The sequence below is a fragment of the Camellia sinensis genome, chromosome 15 (assembly GCF_055761805.1).
Source record: "Camellia sinensis isolate YWXY chromosome 15, ASM5576180v1, whole genome shotgun sequence".
In the NCBI taxonomy this organism is placed as follows: domain Eukaryota; kingdom Viridiplantae; phylum Streptophyta; class Magnoliopsida; order Ericales; family Theaceae; genus Camellia; species Camellia sinensis.
The window spans coordinates 33525011-33548633 of record NC_138975.1 but is presented as its reverse complement, the minus strand read 5'-3'; the positions used below and the strand labels follow the sequence as shown (position 1 = coordinate 33548633).

At 37.7% G+C, this 23623-nt stretch overlaps 2 protein-coding genes across 2 annotated transcripts; both read right to left on the bottom strand.

The window, feature by feature from the left end:
• Positions 1 to 2300: 2300 nt before the first annotated feature.
• On the bottom strand, positions 2301 to 22931 carry LOC114270169 (receptor-like protein 15). The gene is made up of 5 exons (XM_082908147.1): positions 22677 to 22931; positions 9736 to 9801; positions 7509 to 7842; positions 4878 to 5033; positions 2301 to 3175 (listed from the first exon to the last, which is right to left on the bottom strand). The coding sequence occupies exons 3-5, from the start codon at positions 7573 to 7575 to the stop codon at positions 2301 to 2303; spliced, it is 1098 nt and encodes a 365-aa protein (XP_082764273.1). The 5' UTR covers positions 7576 to 7842; positions 9736 to 9801; positions 22677 to 22931.
• Positions 17983 to 20702, bottom strand: LOC145812912 (receptor like protein 21-like). The gene is made up of 4 exons (XM_082908146.1): positions 20513 to 20702; positions 20312 to 20416; positions 18681 to 18714; positions 17983 to 17989 (listed from the first exon to the last, which is right to left on the bottom strand). Exons 1-4 carry the CDS (start codon positions 20700 to 20702, stop codon positions 17983 to 17985), a joined length of 336 nt encoding a protein of 111 aa, XP_082764272.1.
• Positions 22932 to 23623: the final 692 nt, after the last annotated feature.

The following is a 23623-nucleotide window of genomic DNA, read 5'->3' as shown; positions in this document are numbered from 1 at the left end:
GGCTTGCATGCCAGTTTATTATTTTTCTTAGTTAATTTGTAAATTAATTAGGAATTTGTATATATTTGGACTGTATTATTTGGACTGTACTATTTATTCGGATCCTCTGCGCGAGGGCACAACTGTAATAAGTGTGCGTGTGTGTGATGTTTGTCTTCCAACCCCACGTCTTTCTCCCTTTTATTTACCCGCTTATGATGGTTAGATTAGGGCATGTTTCAATTAGCATACAGTATGATAGCATGTTTGCATCCATTCATCTGTTTTGCATGCACCGGGCTCGGCGCATCATACTAACTGCATTGTATTTTCAATTTCAAGTTGAATACATGTTAGCTGTAGCATTTCACATGCCATGTTTAGAATAGCCGAGCCTGCTATAGTTGCACTTTTGCATGTGTTGCATTAGGCATTTCTGTATAATTAGGATCATGCATGGATTTCTAATGAGCTTCTTTTTTGGCTTGGAGTACTCGGTAAGTTTTATGCTTTAGCATCCTTGCATGCGTGCGAGTGACTGCCATGAATAGCATGCTTACCATGAGGCTATTTGCTTATGTGATATAACTGCCTGAATGCCTGTGGGTGAAGGTTAGGTTATTTGGATTGGAACAAATCATCAACTGTGAGTTTTAAGCCCACTAGATAGTGGCAAAACCATCTTTTCTTAAGCCCACCTGAGGGTGGCAAAATCTGCATCTTTAAGCCTACTTGCGAGTAGCAAACCACCTTTCAAAAAACAAACATGAAATGTTTTGTTCCAATTCAGGCGATCCAGTCTATACTTGTATGCTGTGCACATCACATAATAAATCTAGGCTAATAACCGGAATAAGAACACATAATGTTTTCAAAAAATAGATATCATGGTTAGTAGAGGCCGATCTTTGATCGGGCGAGCAGGGATGCTCACGAAGTGACCTTCTCCAATCGTACCCAAGTTCCCGAGCCAAGGCAACTTTGGTGATGACGGACACGTGGCCTTAGGCAAACGAGTCAGGGTTTCCTAAATTTCCCCCAAAATAAAACATTTAGGTAGCGACTCTGTATCTGGCAAAGCAGTCCATGTTTGGCACTTCTTTCAAAAATCTGTTTTCTCAAAACAATTTGCCAGATTTGGACTCTTTGGTTCAGACTTAGAACCATGACAATTTGAGAGTCCTGAGCTGTAGTGACCCCAAATGAACAGAACGGGAACTCACCCTCCCGGGGCGTTCAGGGACGTCTACAACTGGTTGTCCACAAAGAAATGGATTTCCCTCATAACTGCTCGCTTCAAAGGTCCCAAACTGTGCTTTCCTGCCTAATATTTTACCTAATAAATTGTTGTGAGCCACAGTGAACACTTCCAAAAAATTTAGATTGATTAGTTCTGTTGGGATGTTACCGCTCAAACTATTGTAAGAAAGGTCCAAACTCTCTACTTGGGTAAGGTTTGAGAAGGTCTTCAAGATAGGCCCAGTCAACAGATTGTGAGATAAGTTCAGTGCATGAACATTACTTAGATTTCCTAATTCAAAAGGTAGGTTACCTATTAGTTTGTTATGTGACAGATCCAATCCAGACGTGAAATTAAGGATGTTGCCCTCGTAAGAGTTACTCCTATTTTTTGTGACAAACTCAACTTTGTCTACTTCATCAAGGGGCACAACTTTGCTCTCAATTATACCTCGGTATCAGTAAGTTGTAAACCCACCAAAATTATTTAAAGGTTCTTGCATGAAGGGTCGGTCACTAGCCTTTATCGTGCCAAAGGTGATAGTATTGAAACAAGGAGGTATAGAACCATTGAAATAGTTATTAGAAAGGTCCATCAAATTTATCTGATTTAGTTGACACAATTGAATTGGAATTGAACCGCTTAGTTGGTTCCCTCTGAACAGAAGAATTCTAAGTTTGGAGAGTAGTCTGATGGAATCAGGAATGCTGCCAAAAAAGATGTTGTCTCTAATATCTAGAGTCAAAAGATATGACGAATTAAGGAGAGCTCTTGAAATTGACCTTGTAAACTTGTTACCATGCAAATGCATATGCTTATGCTTTAAGTGTTGTAGGTTTGGGTTTGAGCAAGAAGGAAGTATTGATCCCGAAAATGAGTTATAAGAGATGACCATAAACGCACTTGGAACCAGTGCACATGGGAAATCACCATTGAATGAATTATTTCGCATGATTAGTGTTTGTAACGACGTCTTGTTATCCATTGAACTTGGAATCTTACCTGACATGTAGTTGTTGCTAATATCAAGGAAATTCAATTTAGGCAATTTGGAGAGCACATTTGTGAGAGGTCCTGTAAATTAATTATCATTCAATTGCAAAGCCTCTATACTAGCCAAGTTGAAGTCAACTAAAAATATTTGACCACGAAAATTGTTATTTGATAATTTTAAAATCCATAAAAATCTACAATTTCTAACTAACTGGTTCGACGCCTCCCTTGAAAAATTATTAGTGGATAAATCCAGAACAGACAACTTACTCATCTTACCAAATGAGAATGGGATACCACCTTCAAAAGCATTCCTGGATAAGTTTAAGTACTGAATATATGGAAACATATCCCCAATATTGGCTTGAACTTGCCCACTTAAGCGATTGTCAGAGACATCAATTCTGTTAGTACTTATATAGCAGTATTGTGGCAGAGAAAATGGATTAACAAACGAGTTATTCCATAGGAATAAAATTTCTAGTATCGTGTTGTTCACCAGTGGCCAGTTTGGGAAAGACCTTCTCAAGTTATTGTAGGAGAGATGAACGAACATTAGCTTGTTTTGGTAAAGGAGAAATTTCGGAACATCACCAGAGAGCTTGTTTAGATTGCAATTTAATAGAACAAGGACTTTCAACTGAAAGATGGGAATCCAATCTGTCAATTCAGTCTCCACCTCAAATTTGTCATTGTTACTTATCAATTCAACCACCTCAAGCTTTGAATGGTTTGCAAATGAGCTGAATGAGAATAAACCCTCGAAACGATTATGACCAAGACCAATGTACTCGAGGGGGTAAAGGCTTCCAAACTGAGATGGAGAAATGTTTCCTGTGAATTGGTTTAGAGAAATATCAAAAAACTTGAGAGATCTCATATTGCTTAGGCATGGAGGAAGGGTTCCTTCAAAGAGGTTATAGCTGAGATCTAACTCTTCAAGTTTCTTCAGTTTGCACAAACCTACAAAACAAGAAGCTTATAAAACATGTATAGTTTGTAATGCCATAGATTTATATAATACTCTGTAATACAAGTTCCTATTATAATATGTATATAAAGTGCTGTTTGATAACACAATTCAATATTTAAAACTAAATGTATTAAATAAAAATCGATTACATTCATTTCATAATCACAATTAATATCACTTAAAAATTCAAATGGGTCTAAATATTTATGCTAAAAGTTCAAATTTTTCTAAATGATATGAAACTTATTTAATATTGACTGAATTTATAAATACATATGCACAAGCATCAACATATACTGCTATAACCTCACCATCATCACCACCCCCACCATCACAATATAAAATTTGAAAGATACAATTTAAAATAATAATTTTCAAATTTAATCTTCTACATATCAAACAATTCAGCATTTAAATTTTTATCAAACAACTTTTTAATTTAAAGAATTCAACTTTCAATTTTCAGTACTTAATTTTCAACTTTTGGGAAACACTACGGTGCACACCCTTCAAAAGTGTGCACCATATGCACCTTATAACTTAAAAGAAAAATAGCATAATTTTAATTTTTTGAGTCATAACTAAGAAAAAGAAAAAATATCATAATTAAATGCAGCATGAGGCATAATTAAAGAACTCATGCATCATAACTAAAATAATGTCATAATTAGAGAAGAAAATTAGTCATAATTAAAAAATAAAATGACATAACTAAAGAAGAAAATAACATAATTAGAGATTCATATGATACACCTTTTTTAAAGGAATGTATATTAGAATTTTCCTCAACTTTTAGTTTTCAACTTCCAATTTTATCGAACACCAGCTAACTGTTGAAAAAAGAAAGATGATGCTAGTTCATAGTTTTTGTCAATACTAGTTTATTTATTTGCATGAAGCAAATAAAAAAAATAAAATAAAATAAAAAAATAGAAAGGAAGCAATAGAATTTTTGTTGGCCTTGGAATTTCTATTTTGTTGGCCATTTAGTTTATAATAGATAACCTTAATGAATAGAATTTTTACCTTGAATTGGTAAAGAAACATTAAGGTTATTTTGAGCCAGAGATAGAGCTTTCAGAGAAGATAATGCTCCTATGGATGGAGGAATACTTGCAAAGAAATTATTCCTACTCAAATCTAAGATCTCCAGATGGCAGAAGGATGTCAAACCTACCAAAACATACGACAAAGGTAAAATAGAGCTAAGAGAACTTAACAAAATACAATCAAGATTGCAGGGTGATCCTAAGACAATGTAAGTAACAAAATTCTTGCCTTCCATTGGTAGCGTTCCATTGAGCTTATTACCTTTGAGGAGGAGGACCTCTAGATTGCTAAGATTATAAGTCAATTATGTAACCCAGGTGAATAGACTCGTTAATTAGATTGAGATAAAGAAAACAGAGATAAATATAAATTGATGTTGTGACCTATATTCTGTGGGCACCTCAGTTAGTAGCTCAATTTCAAATGAAAATGTAATGTTCAAAAAATTTAAGGACAATGATGCCATTGATAGCAATAATAGATTCCAGAAAGATATATTTGACAAAGAAGAACTATAAGTTTGCACAATTTGTTAGCTGTAAGGCTTAATTTTTTCAACTATTTGAGTGTTCTCAACAGTCAAATGGAGCTAAAAAAATTGACTTAAGTAGCATGAATTTGAGAAATAAAAAGTACACGTACCTTGGTTAGGAAGTGGTCCTTCGATTCTATTGGACTCCAAGGATAGAAACTTAAGGGATGGGAGAGCACCCAAAATCCGGAAGGCATCCTTGTCAAAATTATTATTCCTTAGATTCAGATGTCTCATCTTGCTCAAATTAGACAGTAGTTTAGAATCTGAGCACATGGCAATGATCAAATGTCATTAAAAGTCAACCCGAAAGAACCATAAGTGAAAATGACTAACTTATTGCTTTTACAGGTAATTAGGTACTTTTTAAAAAGACTTTCACTCTGATTCACAATTGTAGACAATATATATATATATATATAGTGGTATGGAATGAGTGCGTGCACACCCTCACCCCCCCCCCCACCCTCCCTCTTTATTTCACCAAAAACAGTAATTAGGTAAACCACAAACCACTATGTATAAAACCAGACAATGTAGACAATTTCTTTCATAAGTAACATCTAACGTATTTAATCATATTTTCAATTTCAAATCAATAGGTAAGTTGAACCAGTTAAAAAAATAAAAAATAATAAATAATAAACAAAAGAAGTCGCAGAGCTAGAAGTACTAACAACTATTTCCCAGCCATCTATTTCTTTTTCTTTTATCTTGCTTTCTCTTTTTGAGCATTTCTGTTATTTATTTAAATATTTGAAAATCAAGAGCACAATCATTGAATGGCTCCATCATTATTTTACACATAATTGCACAGTAGAAATCTATGATCTTGAATGTTACTATCAAGGAAAGTGTCAGCTATCTAAATACAAAGTTACACCATCAGATTTTTATTTTTTGTTGATTTCAAGTAGACATTAAAATGCTCTTCTGAAGCTCAATGAATGACACAACACTCTAAAATCCATGCATTGTCCAATGCCTTTGTCAAATCCTCTTCGCTTTAATTGATTCATGGTCTTTCTCTTTATGTGAACTTGTTGGAAATTGTCTCAAGTTCCTATCTTTAGGTGTTGGTTTTTCTTTTATTAAGTATTCTCGCAGCAATAATTTCATGATCTTTGCAATAACAATTTGGTCTAAAAGAGGCTTTAATACGCCCAAGGTTTGAGGGGCTCTACTCTCATGGGAGAGCATGTTTTTTGTGAGAGTAATAGAGTTGATTCACTAAAGAAGAATGAGTAGTGCTGCTTGGGCAAAAGCAAGTTAAAGGGTTATGCCTTGGTGTCATATCTATTAAGTTGTGGTTTGTAGGTGGTATTATTTTGTTTGGGTATTTTGTAATGTAGTCGCTTTGCTGGGTAAAGATGGTAAACGAATACCGCCTAATTGTGTTTTGTGTTTATTATTTGTGCTTAATTTTTCCTATGCTTTTTTTTTCCCCCTGATAATTGCAAAAGTAATATAAGAGCTTCTGTTGGCACAACAAAACCATCACTACAAAAAAAATAAAAAATAAAAAATAAAAAATTAAAGTTTTAAGGACAAAATTATTTTTTAGGGATCAAATATTTTATTGCAAAAAGTGCCATTATATTTTTAACAACAAAAATTGGATATTACTGATGAATTTTATCCTTTTGGGACCAAATTTTTTGTCTTAATAAATAAACCATTTTGTCCCTATTTATTAGTGACATTTTCAAAATTTTGTCGCTAAAAATCTCATTTTTAATTTTTCGGGACGCTTTTTTAGCGATTATCCTCATGACGATAAAAATTGATCACTAAATATTTTTTACAACAAAATTTTTACTTTTAAAAATCAAAAAATTTAATTTCTAAAACTCATATATGCTGTACAACATATACCAACAGCTACAACTCAATGCCTAAGCTAACAAAAACAACTAGATGGGGAAGCGTGTAAACAAGCTATAATAATTCTAACAAAAATGTTTTGGAGCTCTAAAACATGAGCTCTAAAGGAGCTCTAGGGGTTAGCCCCACTTCATTAATGTGATGTTTTGGCTTTGTTTTTGTTTTTTTACCCTTACCACATCATTAGAGCTCTCTTTAGAACTCAAAATTTAGAGCTCTCTATCATTGTTGTAATTCTAAATGGGTAGAGCAATATTTAAGAAGTTGCTTTCAAATAAACAGATGTACTTTTGATCCATTGTTCTTCAAGGAAAAATACAAGTAATCATATTATCTAATGTGGAAACAATTTAGATCGGATGCTTGAATTATGAGTCTCATCTGGAAAAATCTCCGTCAATCGAGAAGTTATGAGAGTTTCTTAATATTTATCTACACTCCAAATTCTTAGACTTTCAAATGGTAACCTCAAGATAGATGAATAAAAGGAGATCTTAGCTTATATTGTTGTAATCTTCTCAATGTTGAGCATACCTTTATATAGCCATCTTTGACAAGGCCATGTGTACCTCATGGTGTCCAAGACTATGTGTCCCTGACTATGCGTTCCTCATGGCTAGGCCATGTGTGGATGTACCATGTGTCCTTCATGGTTAGGTCACACCATGCGTATCACATGGTTTCTAACAATTGTAAGTTATACTTGTGCCAAAAAATTACTAAAATAGCATGTTCTCAAACGAGGCCTTAATACTTGTGTATCTATAGCAGGTGGCTTAAACATGAACTCATACATATAAATATAAAATTTATTGATAGTTCTATTCAACTGAATCTAGGAAGTTCTTAAGTCATACCTTCTATTGTTAGGGAGCTAAACTTATTAAAGCTTAAATCCAACGTCTCCAAGTTTTTCAACACCATTAATTCTGCACTGAAACAGTTCTTGTGAAGATATGAATAAGATAAGGATGGATAATATATTCTCTTTGGGAGTTCTCATAAAGATAGACATGCCTCGGGCAGGAAAGGGATCTCCTAAGTTGTTGCCTTGAAGAGAAAGGTTTTTGAGAGATATCAATGAACTCAAACATAGAACGATGCTCCTGTTGAACTTGTTTTCTCTATTGGACTCATATTGTGTGAGATATAACGTCTCTAGCTTTTCCAATCTCGATAAGCTCTCACAACCTGCAGCAAATAATTAAAAATTAACAACATTTGCTTCATATTTATGTAACCTTTAAGGAATTGATCATGTTTATCATATTATAAGTTAATGAACCATTGAATCGATCAATCTTTCATTGTTGTTATGAGAATGACATTTCATAAACCACTACGATAATTCATTATGTTTATACTTATCACTTGCATAAATAATTTTCATTTGGTCATTTCATCCCATATTGAAGGAACCGGAAGAGAGAGAGAGAGAGAGAGAGAGAGAGAGAGAGAGAGAGAGAGGGGATTAAAAAAGGGCAATCCAATACATGAAGCTTCTGCTAAAATGAGATACGAAAATGGGAGAAATTGCTATCAAAAAATAAGGGGAGAATAGAGATTATAAGACCTCATCTCGCTAATATTGCTATATGATTGTAAACTAATGTATTATTATTATTATTTTGATCAATTCATATATGATATTACAATGAAATCCAATGAATTACAATGATAATAATAAAAATTAAATACAACACACAATTAATACAAAGAAACTTTGAAACAGGGAGATAGAAACCCAACAATTATGCGGGGAACAATACTCACACATAGGTGAAAAAATTTAAATCACTGACCTCCTAGTGAGGTATAGAGGTTTTGGCCAAATAGGATACGTGATTGAAATGATTTTGTGATATACCAAAATATTTTACATTTTTATGGGTACCTAACATTGTTGCAAATATTTTACTTTTTAAGTACATCTAAAATGTAAAAATAAAAGATGACACAAATTTGAAGAAATTCACTAAAGACAAAACATAAGAAAATAACCAAAACCAATTTTTGATTTTGAAAACTAAACAAAATGACTTATATTTTATTATAAATTATTATCTAACAATATTTAATTAAGATTAATTGTAATTAAAATTAAAAAATTTCAATATTAAAAGGTGTCTCTTGTATCCTTAACTTTTGCATTCTTATGATATTGGCAAACAAAGTTAGTGTGGATACCCCTTTCATTTGAGGTAAGGATATGTGAAAATAAGAAGATATTTTGAAAATTTTAAAAATGGTTTTTGTTAAGAAAAAAAGGCCTTGGGCAATATTATTATTATTATTATTATTATTATTATTATTATTATTATTATTATTATTATTATTATTATTATTATTATTATTATTGTATTTTGAAAGAGTTTTCATTGACAGTAGATGTATACAATTCTCTAGTTTGATTTATTTATTTATTTTGTCAATCGATACGAGATTATTACTTACAAATATAAAATAGTTAGAAATCATTTTTTACATTCTTTCTACATACTAGAAAAGAAGTGTCAATAAACAAATCCTAACATAAAAAATATATTCATAAACAAATCGGAAGTTTTGGGGTTTACAATTGTTAAAATTCAAAAGTGAAAGAATAAGAGATTAATAAGTATTCACAATTTTTTTCCCTCCATTAAATCCCAAGTTATTTTTTCAAACTTGCAATACATTTGTTCTAAGCAATAGATGTGATGTGAGTCCCCAAATATTTGAAATGTCTCTGGCTGTAAAAATAAAAAATAAAACTATATATATAATAGAACTCTGATACATGTTGGGGAGCATTTGAAGAGTGTCGGTGTCCAAGCTTCATAGAGTATGTATCTTTATAAATTGAGCTATCTGATTCAGAATTATGAGAATTAGTTAAATTGCATCAAGATGGAGGTCAAAAGAGAACTTCAAGACCTTCAATATCAGTTGTCACAAGATTGTGAAACATTTACTCATTCTTCTTTCTAGATAATATTGGTTGTTCTTCTTCTAGGCAGTATGGGCCAAATCAGTGATTAGAATGCAATAGGATGGAGAAGATAGTCCATTATTGTTAGTGCATTAAAAACTATTGAGCTTTACCTTGGATGTCATTAAATTGATTATAACTTAGATCCAACCTTTCCAGGTTCCCAAAATAAGCTAATTCTGTACAAAAAAACAAAAAAAGTGATAAGTTTACAACATAGTAATAACAAGATTAGCAAAAATAATTATGCAATTTTAATTATGATTAACAGTTCTGAACTCCCTGTACAAATAAGAAACACTCAAGAATTTTCAGACACAATTGAAGTTACCATGAGGCGGAAATAATCCCTCAATTTTATTTGCACGGAGATTAAGCATCTTAAGGGATCTAAGTGCACTCAAAGATGGCAGAATGCTATCATCAAATTCGTTCCATTCAAGATTTAGAGTCTCCAATTTTCTCAAAGTTGACAGCTTTTCAAAACCTGCATGAAAATTTTGATAAAATGAATCATTGGTGTTGAATAAATGTTTCTTACCCAAGTAATTCGTACATATTATATCCTTTTTTTGATCAGCAAAGAAAAATTTCATTAACAGCATGAAATTAAAGGTACAGGAAGATGACATGCATCGAGAGAGATTCGGAAAGTACAAATTACCCCTACTACTGCTACTCGCATCCATACAACCAACCCCTTGGCCTCACGATTTTTTTTTTTTTTTAAACAAGAGTTAAGAAGGACTTAACTAAAAAAATAAAATACATGAATCCCCGCAAAATTAGCCCACACAACCCAAAACCAAAGCCCCACACCAAGTCAACAAACCACACACTACTATTAAATATTTTATACACCGCTGCTGCTGTACTCCCAAATATAGCCATCACCTATGCTCCATAGCCATCACCTATACTGCCCAAAAATCACCCCTGCTACTATACTCCCCACAACAGACCACACACTGCTCCATAGCCATCACCTATGCTGCCCAAAAGATCACCCCTGCTGCTATACTCCCTACAACAAACCACACACTGCTCCAAACCACACACTCGCATCCATATTTTATACACAGCTATACTCCATAGCCATCACCTCTGCCACTTTAGCAGCATGCTCAACCACACCCTCGTTACAATTTCCCATACCTGCCACATCACACAGCTACGGTCTACCTTGCTTCTCCCCCACACTCTCCACGCTCCATGGCAAGAAATCTATACAACCTCTGTGCAGGCCGGTCCAACACCAACCTGCTGGTAGTTGTGCCTGAACGCATCCATATTTTTTAAACAACCATGGCGGAAGCTACCTTGGCCAAAACCAGACACACCGATGGAAGCAAGACCCACTGCCACAGTTGAACAAAACCAACTGACACCTCCACTCCTATCGTTGGAACAACCCAACACCGACCTCCTGCTGATCCTACTCCACCGCAGAAACACACCCACTGCTGATACTACTCCACTGCTGATTCTACTTCGAAGCCAGACACACCCACTGCTTAAATTACTCCCACCGTTGATACTTCTCCACTGCTGATACAGCTCTAACAACCCAAATCTAGACACACCAACTACGCCGACCTCCTCTTAATCAAGACAACCGCTGAGACACAACCACACATCTGGACGCCGTTCACCCCTCAAACTCCCATACTCACAGTAGCGCTCGAATGAAATCCTACACAGATTTGGATCATCTTCAACACTAGTGCTTCCCCCCGAAACACACCGAAACACGTCCAGAGATCTGAACGGAGAACACCCCTCAAACTTCCACTCGCAAAGAAGCGCCCGAATGAACATCCTAACCAGATCTGGTTCGTCCTCTTTGCCAACCCAGTGAGCATCCATAACGTTCACCAAAACATCCTAACAAACCAAGCAAAATCTACAGCAGCCCGGTGGGAAAATAATGGGGGAATCAAGTTTATTAAAAGGAAGACTAACAAACAAACACAAAAACAGAACTGGGCCAGCCGACCTCCATAGCCGAAGGCGGCGGCCGACCGACCCAAACTGAGGCCTGGGAAGGAGGTTTTTAGAGAGAGAAAGAGAGAGTTTAATTTGTTCAATTATGTACTAGACATCTTTCGTACATATTATATCCTTGATTACATGCAATGCAATAATTAATTGATCAACCAATATCGTAACAAATAATGGCCCACTCCCTCATTTGAACAAATACGATCTTGAAAATTTGTGCCGCAACCGCAAGAGATTCAGTTCTTTTTCTTCTCTATTTTCTTTCCCAAGGAACAAACATACAAATGCACTAATGCAAGAGGTTGATAAAGAAATGCAAATTTTACAACTAGTTCTTATCTTGCATTTATATTTTCTTTTCCAAAATTGTTTGCAGTGCATTGTTATATTGGACCAGAGATGTGGTTTTCCTATCAATATCTAGAGGGGTATATGTTGAATATTGGCTACAGATTCTGGCCATGTGATGGAAAGTGGCAGCCAGCTACATGGTGGGGAAGCCATGAGGCCATGTGAGTTGGCCATGAGGCCATGAGAAGCCATAATCTGGAAAGCCACCGAAAGCACAACAATGGGCTGGCAGCCAGCTCATTTCAAAGACTTTCTCTTGCAATTGTAATCTCTATATATAGAGAAGCTAAGGAGAGTTGAGAGACACAGCTGAGATAACAGAGAGGTGTGAGCTTAGAGAGCAAAGAAAGAGAGAGAATTACAGAGAGTGTTGTAATTCTTACCATTTTGTTCAATATAGTGAATCCGCTGCCCGTGGACGTAGGCGACTTGCCGAACCACGTTAAATCTTGTGTGTTATTGCTTGTTTGAGTTCCCTGGTGTGCCCCTGATCCACAACAGTATAGTTATATTGTTATATTGGACCAGAGATGTGATACATAGTATTAGAGTTCAACACTAACTCTCTCTCTCTCTCTATAATCTTCTCTCTAGAATTTTATCTAGATTTCTCTTTACATATTTCTTCTTAGATTTTGGTTAAAGGAAGAAGACGCGTGAGTTCACGCGCGACACGCGCTGCACGCGCGCGCACCAAGCCGCCCTAGCCGGAGCCGAGTTGACCGAGCCGGAGCCGCTGACCGAGCCGCTGACGTCAGCCCGACGCTAGCCGATCCGGAGAAATAATCCGGTGCATCTCAGCGCACCAGATTCTGCAGATCTGACCCGTCCAAAGTGTTTTTGCCAGATCGGAGCCATTCGGAGTCCGTTTTTGACGATCCAATAGTGCTTTCCAACTATTTGGAGTATTCCGGACACATCTGTACGGTCAGTTTTTTGAAATGAAGTTTCTAAAAAATGGCAGAATCTAGATCAACCGAGTCCGTAAGTAATTCAGCCAGTACAAGCACTTCTAGGCATTGGACCCCGGTGTCCCATGCCAAGTTCGAGGTAGAGAAGTTTGATGGAAGCAGCAACTTCGGCATGTGGAGATGCGAAGTTAAGGATATGCTTGTCCAAATGAACCTGCACTTCACTCTGGGAGACAAACCAGATGACCTGGACGAGATAGAATGGGAGAGGGTGAATCTCCTGGCCTGCAGTTCCATCCGACTTTGCCTTGCAAAAGAGGAGAAGTATGCCTTTACAGAATATGATATTGCGAAGAAGCTTTGGAAGGCGCTGGAAGATAAGTTCATGACAAAGAGCATTGAGAACCGGCTCTACTTGAGGAAGAGGTTGTTTCGTTTCGACTACATTAAAGGTATTTCGATGAACGAACACCTAAATAACTTCAACAAAATTATTACGGATTTGAAGAATTTGGATGATCAAGTTGGTGATGAAGACAAAGCACTGTTATTGTTAAATTCCTTGCCTGACTCGTATGATCATCTCACTACTACTTTACTGTACGGTAAAGAGAAGATCAAGTATATTGATGTTGCAAACGCCTTGGTGAACAATGAGTTCAGAAGGAAAGATAAGTCTGCAAACAGGGACTCAACATCCGAGGCATTAACAGTCAGAGGCAGAACAAATAACAGAAGAAATACAGAGCGAGGAAAGTCTCGCTCAAAATCCAGGGGGAAACCTTCAGACAAAAGACGTCTTGCAAAAGACGAGTGTGCAGCTTGTCGCCAGAAGGGGCATTGGGCAAAAGATTGTCCAAATAAGGACAAGACAGAAGAGAAGGTGAATATTGCACGAGATGGAGATAATGATGAAGGAGGAGCCTTCACAGTTTCATCATATGGCCAGTCTGATGAATGGATAATAGATTCCGGATGTTCATTCCATATGTGTCCTAACAAGCAGTGGTTCTCGAGCTTACGAGAGTTCGATGGAGGAGTTGTGTTGATGGGCAACGACCAAGCTTGCCAGACAAAGGGGATTGGAACAATTAAACTGAAGATCCATGATGGAACAATCAGAATTCTTGAAGATGTACGGTATGTACCAGATCTAACCAAGAATCTCATCTCAGTGGGAGTTTTAGACTCCAAAGGTTACAGAGTAACCATGGAAGGTGGAGTCCTTAAAGTTGTTCGAGGAGCATTGGTTGCAATGAAGGGTACTCGACAAGGAAATTTATATTTCCTAGATGGCTCTACAGTCACAGGGAGAGTGGCTGCCTCCACCAGTTCCAGCTCAGAAGATGATGCATCAGACACTTCCAAACTTTGGCACATGCGCCTAGGGCATGTCGGTGAGAAGGCTTTACAAGGGTTGGTAAAGCAAGGCCTGTTGAAAGGCGCCAAGACGAGGAAGCTTGAGTTCTGCGAGCATTGTGTATTGGGCAAGCAAACAAGAATCAAGTTTGGTACTGCAATTCACCGTACCAAAGGGATTCTAGCCTACGTCTACACCGACGTATGGGATCCTTCCAAGAATGCTTCGTTGGGAGGTAAAACTACTTTGTGTCGTTCATTGATGATTTCTCTAGAAGAGTTTGGATTTATTCAATGAAACACAAAGATGAAGTCTTAGACATCTTTCTTACGTGGAAGAAGATGATTGAGACCCAGATAGGCAGACGGATCAAGAAGCTCAGATCTGACAATGGTGGAGAATATACATCAGATCCCTTCTTTGAGGTTTGCCAGAATGCAGGGATAGTGAGACATTTCACAGTTCCTGGAACACCGCAGCAGAATGGAGTTGCAGAACGCATGAACCGCACTTTGGTGGAGAAAGTCCGGTGGATGCTGTCACAGTCTGGATTGAGCAAGGCATTTTGGGGCGAGGCATTGAACTATGCTCGTCATCTTGTCAACAGACTACCTACTGCAGCATTAGATGGGAAGACTCCCATGGAGGTATGGTCAGGAGTCCCAGTTACTGATTATGATCAGTTACGTATCTTTGGATGTCCAGCATATTTTCATGTTACAGAATCTAAGTTGGATCCAAGAGCCAAGAAAGCCATCTTCTTGGGCTTCGGTGACGGTGTCAAGGGATACAGACTGTGGTGCCCTGAATCAAAGAAAGTTCTCATCAGAAGAGACGTTACCTTTGATGAGTCTGCAATGCTGAAGCAACCAGATCCTCAACAGAATGAGGAAGCATTGAAGAAGTCAGTGCAGGTGGAGTTTGAGACTCCAGCAAAGACTAGTCAGCCAATCAACCATCCTGAAGAAGTCTCAGAGGATAGCTCTGAAGAGAGTTCAGATGAAAATGAAGATCCAGAGGCTCCACAACAATCAGAACCCATTGCAATCAGGAAAGGAAAAAGGGTTACTAAGCAACCCAGTTGGATGACTGATATGGTAGCCTATGCACTTCCAATTATTGAAGACAATGTTCCTTTCACTTTCAAAGAAGCCGTGCATAATGAAGAAGGTGTCAAATGGAAGGAGGCTATGGATGAAGAGATCGGGTCACTTCACAAGAACCAGACTTGGGAGTTGGTACAACTTCCAAAAGGCAAGAAAGCAATTGGGTGTAAGTGGGTTTACACCAAGAAGGAAGGCATTCCAGGCAGAGACAACATCAGATTCAAAGCTAGATTGGTAGCTAAAGGCTATGCTCAGAAGGAAGGAATAGACTACAATGAGGTATTCTCACCTGTTGTGAAGCACACGTCTATTCGCATCTTGTTAGCTTTGGTTGCACAGTTTGATCTCGAGCTCGCCCAACTCGACGTCAAAACTGCCTTCTTACATGGAGATCTTGAAGAGGAGATATACATGTCCCAGCCAGATGGTTTCAAAATTGCTGGAAAAGAGAATTGGGCCTGTAAGCTGAACAAATCGTTGTACGGATTGAAGCAATCCCCGAGACAGTGGTACAAGCGATTTGATCGGTTCATGATGGAGACAGAATACACAAGAAGTCAATTTGATCATTGTGTGTATTTCCGTAAGCTTCCCGACGGTTCCTTTATCTATTTGCTCTTATATGTAGATGATATGCTGATTGCATCTACGAGCGAGGTGGAGATTGACAAACTCAAGGCACAGTTAGCAAGGGAGTTTGAAATGAAGGATTTGGGAGAAGCAAAGAAAGTTCTTGGCATGGAGATCAAGAGAGACAGGAAGAAGGGCACGGTTTGTCTGACACAAACCCAGTATCTGAAAAAGGTGTTAGACAGATTTGGCATCAATGGGAAAACCAAAGCTGTAAGTACACCATTGGCCCCTCATTTCAAGCTTAGTGCTTCGTTGTCTCCACGCACAGAAGAAGAACGGAAGCATATGGCACAGGTTCCATATGCAAATGCAGTTGGTGCATTAATCTATGCTATGGTTTGTACACGGCCTGACATCTCGCATGCTGTGAGTATGGTAAGCAGGTATATGCATGATCCAGGAAAAGATCACTGGTAGGCAGTGAAATGGATCCTAAGGTACATACATGGCACGGTCAATCTGGGATTGAAGTTCGAGAGAAATAACCGACTCGGGCAGAATTTGGAAGGATATGTGGACTCAGATTATGCTGGTGACTTAGACAAACGCCGGTCAACAACAGGGTATTTATTTACGCTTGCTAAAGGGCCGGTAAGTTGGAGGTCAACGCTTCAGTCAACGGTGGCTTTGTCTACTACAGAGGCAGAGTACATGGCAGTGACGGAAGCCTTTAAGGAAGCTATTTGGCTACATGGGTTGATTGAAGACTTGGGAATTGTTCAGAAGCACGTTGAGGTGTTTTGTGACAGTCAGAGTGCCATTTGTTTGGCAAAGAACCAGGTTCATCATGCCCGCACCAAGCACATTGATGTCCGTTTCCATTTCATCCGAGAAATTGTGAATGAAGGGGATATTTTGCTTCAAAAGATTGGTACTGCAGATAATCCGGCCGATATGCTCAGAAAGGTAGTTTCTGGGATCAAGTTCCAACATTGTTTGGACTTGGTCAACATCTCTCGGAACTGAGCACCTTCGGGTGCATGGCAGTGTTGATCGATCACTATGTTGGATAAGAGAATCCTCGCCAAGGTGGAGATTTGTTGAATATTGGCTACAGATTCTGGCCATGTGATGGAAAGTGGCAGCCAGCTACATGGTGGGGAAGCCATGAGGCCATGTGAGTTGGCCATGAGACCATGAGAAGCCATAATCTGGAAAGCCACCGAAAGCACAACAATGGGCTGGCAGCCAGCTCATTTCAAAGACTTTCTCTTGCAATTGTAATCTCTATATATAGAGAAGCTAAGGAGAGTTGAGAGACACAGCTGAGATAACAGAGAGGTGTGAGCTTAGAGAGTAAAGAGAGAGAGAGAATTACAGAGAGTGTTGTAATTCTTACCATTTTGTTCAATATAGCGAATCCGCTGCCCGTGGACGTAGGCGACTTGCCGAATCACGTTAAATCTTGTGTGTTATTGCTTGTTTGAGTTCCCTGGTGTGCCCCCGATCCGCAACAGTATAGTTATATTGTTATATTGGACCAGAGATGTGATACATAGTATTAGAGTTCAACACTAACTCTCTCTCTCTCTCTATAATCTTCTCTCTAGAATTTTATCTAGATTTCTCTTTAGATATTTCTTCTTAGATTTTGGTTAAAGGAATGTGTGGCTGTGAGAAGCTTGGGTTGCCGCCTTTTATGGAGAATTCCGTAATTTCAAAGTCGGTGGATATAATCGACTCTTGTAGCTATAAATAGGAGATGGGCCTTCTATGTGTGTACTTGTAGTGAGAGAAAGGATAAATCTTGGTGTGTGAAAGTGATTACAAAAAGAGTGTGTGAGATATATACATACAAAACGTGTGAGTGAAATAGCATGAGTGAGGCGTGTCAGGTGTCATGAGAGTGTAGTAAAGTCTTGTGTAAGTGATGTCTCATAAGTCTTGATCAAGTCAGCACATGTGTGCTAGTGATATAGTGTACTATTGTGTGTAAGTGGATTGTGCATTTTGTTGCATTGTATTTGTGGGTGTACACAATTCAAATTTGACAATCTTTCAAATCCTGCAAAGAGGAGCACAGTCATCACAATTCAAATACAAATTTTTGCAAGTAACAGGAAATACTGTGATCCTTAAAAAGTGATGAATTTTTGGGCACAAAGGTCCTTTGGTTTCAGTTCACAAATACAACTTTTTTTCCTCTTTCCTTTTTCTTTCTTTATTTCTTTCTTCTCCTAATTTTCACAACTCACATGGTCGACTAGCCACGAGTCATGAGTTGAGACTATTGAGAATTAGGTTTCATCACGAAGTCAATGCGGAGAAGAGCTTTGTGGGTGTATTTAGATGCACCCATTTCAAATCCCTCTATATGAAGGTAAATGTAAAATAAACATTTTTCTTTTGTTCGTTATCTAGGCAAATTGAAAAAACAAAAATAGGAAATATTTTTTTTTTTTTTCATTTTTTTAATTTTAGATCATCTGTAGGGGGGAAAAAAATGTAGTCTTAAGCATCTACCATTATTTGTCAAACTCAAATTTGATGAAAAAGATAGTTAAAAATGAGTTCCAAGTCCAAGCCTCCAACCATTTCATAAAACCTGTATCAATATCAATTAAAGGAAGAACTAATTTTTTCATCAAATCAAGGCTCACTCAATTCTTTCATCAAATGCTCAACGGTCATATTTTTTTTCAACTATGGTTAAGAGTAAGGATTATGGTTGAAACACTCATTTCTTTAGATTATACCATTGGTGATCGTCATAGTAGATCAAGCTTTTAACTGAATTTATACTCAAAATTCATGAAAAAATAAAGAAAGAGTAAGGATTGGAGATTGCCTTATATTAGGTGGTTGCTACATAGCAGGGCCACTCAACTATGTAACGGTATGTCACGGGCTCGCACACAGGCGGGGATTCGAACCCACACTCCTGATTTGTAACTTAAAAATGTCACCGTCACATTTTTTTTAAATGCCAATTATTGTCCATAGAGTTGTAATTTGTCTGGGTCAACATATATACATTAAAATGTGTAAAAAAATGTCGAGAAATAAGTGTTTTAGGATGTGTAAAAAATATATAGATTCTAACTTTTTGATAATTTTCCCCCTTACTACCATGACAGCTCATTAGTTGTTAATATTAGCATAACTTTTTTTTAATGACATGAATCACCTATCCCAAAATCTCTACCCATCCCCCCAGCCATAGTTCTAAATCGCGGTATCGGGTAACGTAACGGTATCGATCGCGGAGTATCGGTATCGGTAGTATCGGCCGGTACGTATCGGGAATCGGGTGTCGCGGCCGTGAAATTTTAAAAATCATTAACAATCCTTCTAAAACTCAATTTTGTACATTTTTTTTACTCTTTTAACCTTAATTTGTCACATTTTAATCAAAATTTTGATATATAAGGGCACTTTTAACTCATTTTTAACTAAATGATATATATTTATTTTAGTCTCAATTATAACTTACAATTATCTACGATTTAAAATAAATCCACAATAGTATACCAACTAGACAGTATACCAAAGTTGCAAATTTGGCCCAAAACTCAATTTTATCATTTTTGCAAATTTGGCCCACAACAGTATACCAACTAGACAGTATACCCAGTACACAAACCCAGTGGTATTACCAACTAGACCCACGAGTTGGTTAAAAAACATATGGGCCAAGATTGCCCAAAACAACCCACCAACTATCTTGAGTAAAATATTTTGGCCCAAAACTATCACTAGACATTTATATAAAATATGAATATAAAGGTTGCTTGCTGCTGTAGCCTCAAAGCTTCAATGGCGCACGACCCAGAAAGGATTCTGAAACACGCCGGATGCCACCGAAGAACATCACGACCTTGTCGTGAACCTTATAGTTGCACAGTTGCACTCCCACTTTAGCGAAGACCAGCAATCCAAAACCAGAAACAGCATCGGAGACGAGCAGCTCTCTGCGCTTTATTTCATCCGTACCAGCGACAACCAAGCTGTATCGGACCGTATCGCCCAATGTATCGGTTTCAGGCCGTTACGTACCGGGACTCGGATGCTACGGCCGTGAAATTCATTCTCGCCGGTATACCGGTGAGTATCCGACTCGGCCATCCCATTTTCCGGTACGAACCGGCCGGTACGGGACGTACCGGCCGATATTTAGAACCTTGCCCCCAGCTCACAAGTAGTTTTTGGGAAAGAATCTCACCCCTTATCTAACATAAGACTTGTATAGAAAAAAAAAAATTATGTTTAATATTTTCAGTTAAAAATTATTCTCCATTTAATTTATTTTTCTTCTAGTATAGAATGTAGTAATTTTAGAAAAGTAAAATATAAACACTCGTTGACTACATAGTAGCTGTTTGCATACCTTCATTGTCAGTCCAACCACTGAAGGAATTGGAAGACAAAGTGAGGCTTTGAAGCTCTTTGAAAGGAAGGAAGAGGGAAGCATTTATAAACCAAATTCTGAAATCTTCATATAATACATCTTTACATTATGCAAAAAAGAGCTCTGTCGCGTGCCCCGTGGTGCGATCACACGTGACTCTCTCCCAATCACAGCACTCACTGTGATGATCTGGTTTCTCAACCCAGGTAGGGAGAAGATGGTCTGCATCAGCACCATTGGATTTGAGGAAGTCCTTGAATTCCAATAGACCCCTCCTCTCCCCTTCCAAGCAACCACCAATGTGTCCATTGACCTGAGCCAAAATTATCACTACCCACATAGCAAACTTCCCCAAAAAAGACCACCCCATTCTGTGGAACTCTGAGCACAATTTCAAGTCATCAAACATAACTCTTGTATATATAATACTAATATATATTATTGTATATATGCATGGCATGATCTAACATATTGGGCTTAGTGTGAATGGCAGGTTTCTGGTTGAGTTGATATAAAAATGGATCTTTGTGGATTGTCACTCAGACAATCTCCAGCCACGTATGGCAGTCGTCTTCTCCATATTTGTTTATACCAATTTGGGATTCATAGTCATCATTACAAGCAAGGAAGCACGGGTGTGGGTACGAGTACGGTACGGGTACGGGGTGCGGGTACGCCGATACGGCATAACTCAAAAAAAGTATGATACGGGTACGGCTGCGGTACACCGATATATATATATATATATATATTTATATATAATTATGGTTAAAGGGTTCAACCTACAAATTAAAATTAAATATCAAAACTAAAAAGAGAATTACTCATTTTCCTATAATTTAAAATCATTAAACGTTAAAAATAATATTTGTGAAATCTCTCACTTTGACATGTTACGAACTGTGAATTTGTGATCATAATTTATTTTTAAAATCTTTCTTTTTGCTCATCAATTTGCTATTTTTATAGGGTGAGACCAAATTCTCAATTGAGGCAGATTGTCAATTGCAATTTACATAATACATAAAATTGTATCATTCCCAACCACTACTAATCAACTAAAACCGTATCAATTTTTAATGTTTTGTGCATAAACTTTAAAAGTTTTCTATGATTAAAGATTTTATAAAGAAATTCTAGGAGGATTTGAAGCAAAAGTATAATGCATAGTCATACACAGAACTGCCCTTTATAAGCCTTGTTTTTTTTTTTTTTGTTCAAATTGCTTTTTAAAAACATCAAAATCATTTGTTGATATGCTTATACAATTCATACAAATAGACAGGATAATGGAGAAACATCAAAATTGCTGATCTGCAAGGGCACAAAAAAAAAAAATTGCTGATTTGCAAGGGCACCAAAAAAAAAAAAAAAAAAATTTGCCCCGGCGTACCCACGCCGTACCCATGCCGTACCCGAATGAACCAAACGTACCGGACCCTTTTTGCCGTACCCGGTACGCGTACCCACGGCGTACCCGAATGAACCAAACGTACCGAACCCCCTTTTACCGTACCCGGTACGCGTACCGTCGTACCGGTACGCGTACCCGCACCCGGTAAGTACCCGGTACTTGTACGGCACTATTTTTGGAGTACCCGTGCTTCATAGATTACAAGAATATAATATCATTATTATGCCTCAAATTTCCCTTGAATTTTTTAACTAGAAGAATTGACTCAATTTGGCAGTCATAGTCATACTTACAAGAACAAGACATCATTTGTTTGGGATTCATAGTCATCATTACAAGAATATAATATCATTATTATGCCTCAAATTTCCCTTGAATTTTTGAACTAGAACAATTGACTCAATTTGGAAGTCATAGTCATCCTTACAAGAACAAAACATCATTATTATGCCTCAAATTTCTCTTGAATTTTTTTAAACTAAAATTGAATCAATTTTCCATTTAATTCTTAGGCTTTTCTCTTTTAGGTCAGAAATGAACTAGTGATCTTAAACAATTTACATGGTTAGACATGGTTGGACTGTGTCAAAGCTGTTATAGTTATGTTTGTTTCGGACCCTGGTTGTGCCCAATTTTGCCTTTATCTCACGGCCACATGTCTTCTCTCTCCTCCCTAATTTTTGCTTCTCTCTCATCATCTAACCAGACTTTCGTCAGATTCTGATTAACCAATGCCTAAAATCCAACGATACAGACATTGTAAAAAGGTCTTAATACTCAATACTTCATTATTATCTCTCTTTTTTTTCTTCTTTTCTTTTTTTCAGTCTCAGAGAAGCAGTTAAGAGAAGCTAATTTGCAAACCACCGTCGTAAAAACAAAATCCAAGGGGAAAAAAAAAAAATCGAATGAAATGTACAATCTTCATACCCTGTCATCTGTGGCGAAGAAGTAGAATTCATGTTCGAAGGCGGTTGTCGTCAAGCGGTTTCCGATGGCGAAGGTTGAGATCGAACATCAACCGCCGGTGTTGAACATGAAGAAAGGATTCGCTGCGGAGGCGATGAATCAACCACCGGCACCGGCGAGAGAACGCCTCCTTAGTCCAGAAAAAACGGCAGTGAAAATTTTAGTCAAAAACATAATAAAAAAAATCAACTCAATCGTTTTAGGTAATTCTTACCATTATAAAAGTGAAATGTTCAGGTGACGTTTGGTTCCATTTTCTGTTTTCTGTTTATATTTATAAAATTTTTAAAAATTTAAATAAAAAGTTATTTGGTAAAATTTTTGATTTATAAATTAGTGGTATCAGATTATAAATTTGGCCAAAAAATGAAAACACAAAAACTGTGTTTCCGTTTTGAGTTTTCAATTTTTTTTTTTTTTTACCACCCAACACTAGCTACCACCCGTCACCATTTTCCACCACTGTCTTCCGCCACCACCACCCACCCCCCACCACCACTCACCACTCACCTACCACCACCACTCACCACCCACCTACTACCACCAGCCACCACCCACCGGTCACCTGCCACCTGCTCATCACCACTACCCACCCCTCGCCACCACCACTACCACCATCACCACCACTACCCACCACCCACCTGCCATCCACCCGCCACCTACTTGCCACCACCACTCACCACTCACCTGCTACCACCATCCACTACCTGTTACCACCAACCACCCACCTCCGCCAGCCACCTGCCACCTACCCACTACCACCATCCACCATCCACCACCACTACCACCACCATCACCCACCCGCCACCCACCTGCTACCACCACCTGCCACCCACCTGCCACCACTACCCACCACTACCCACCACCCACCACCACCACCACCACCACTACCACCCACTCGCTACCAC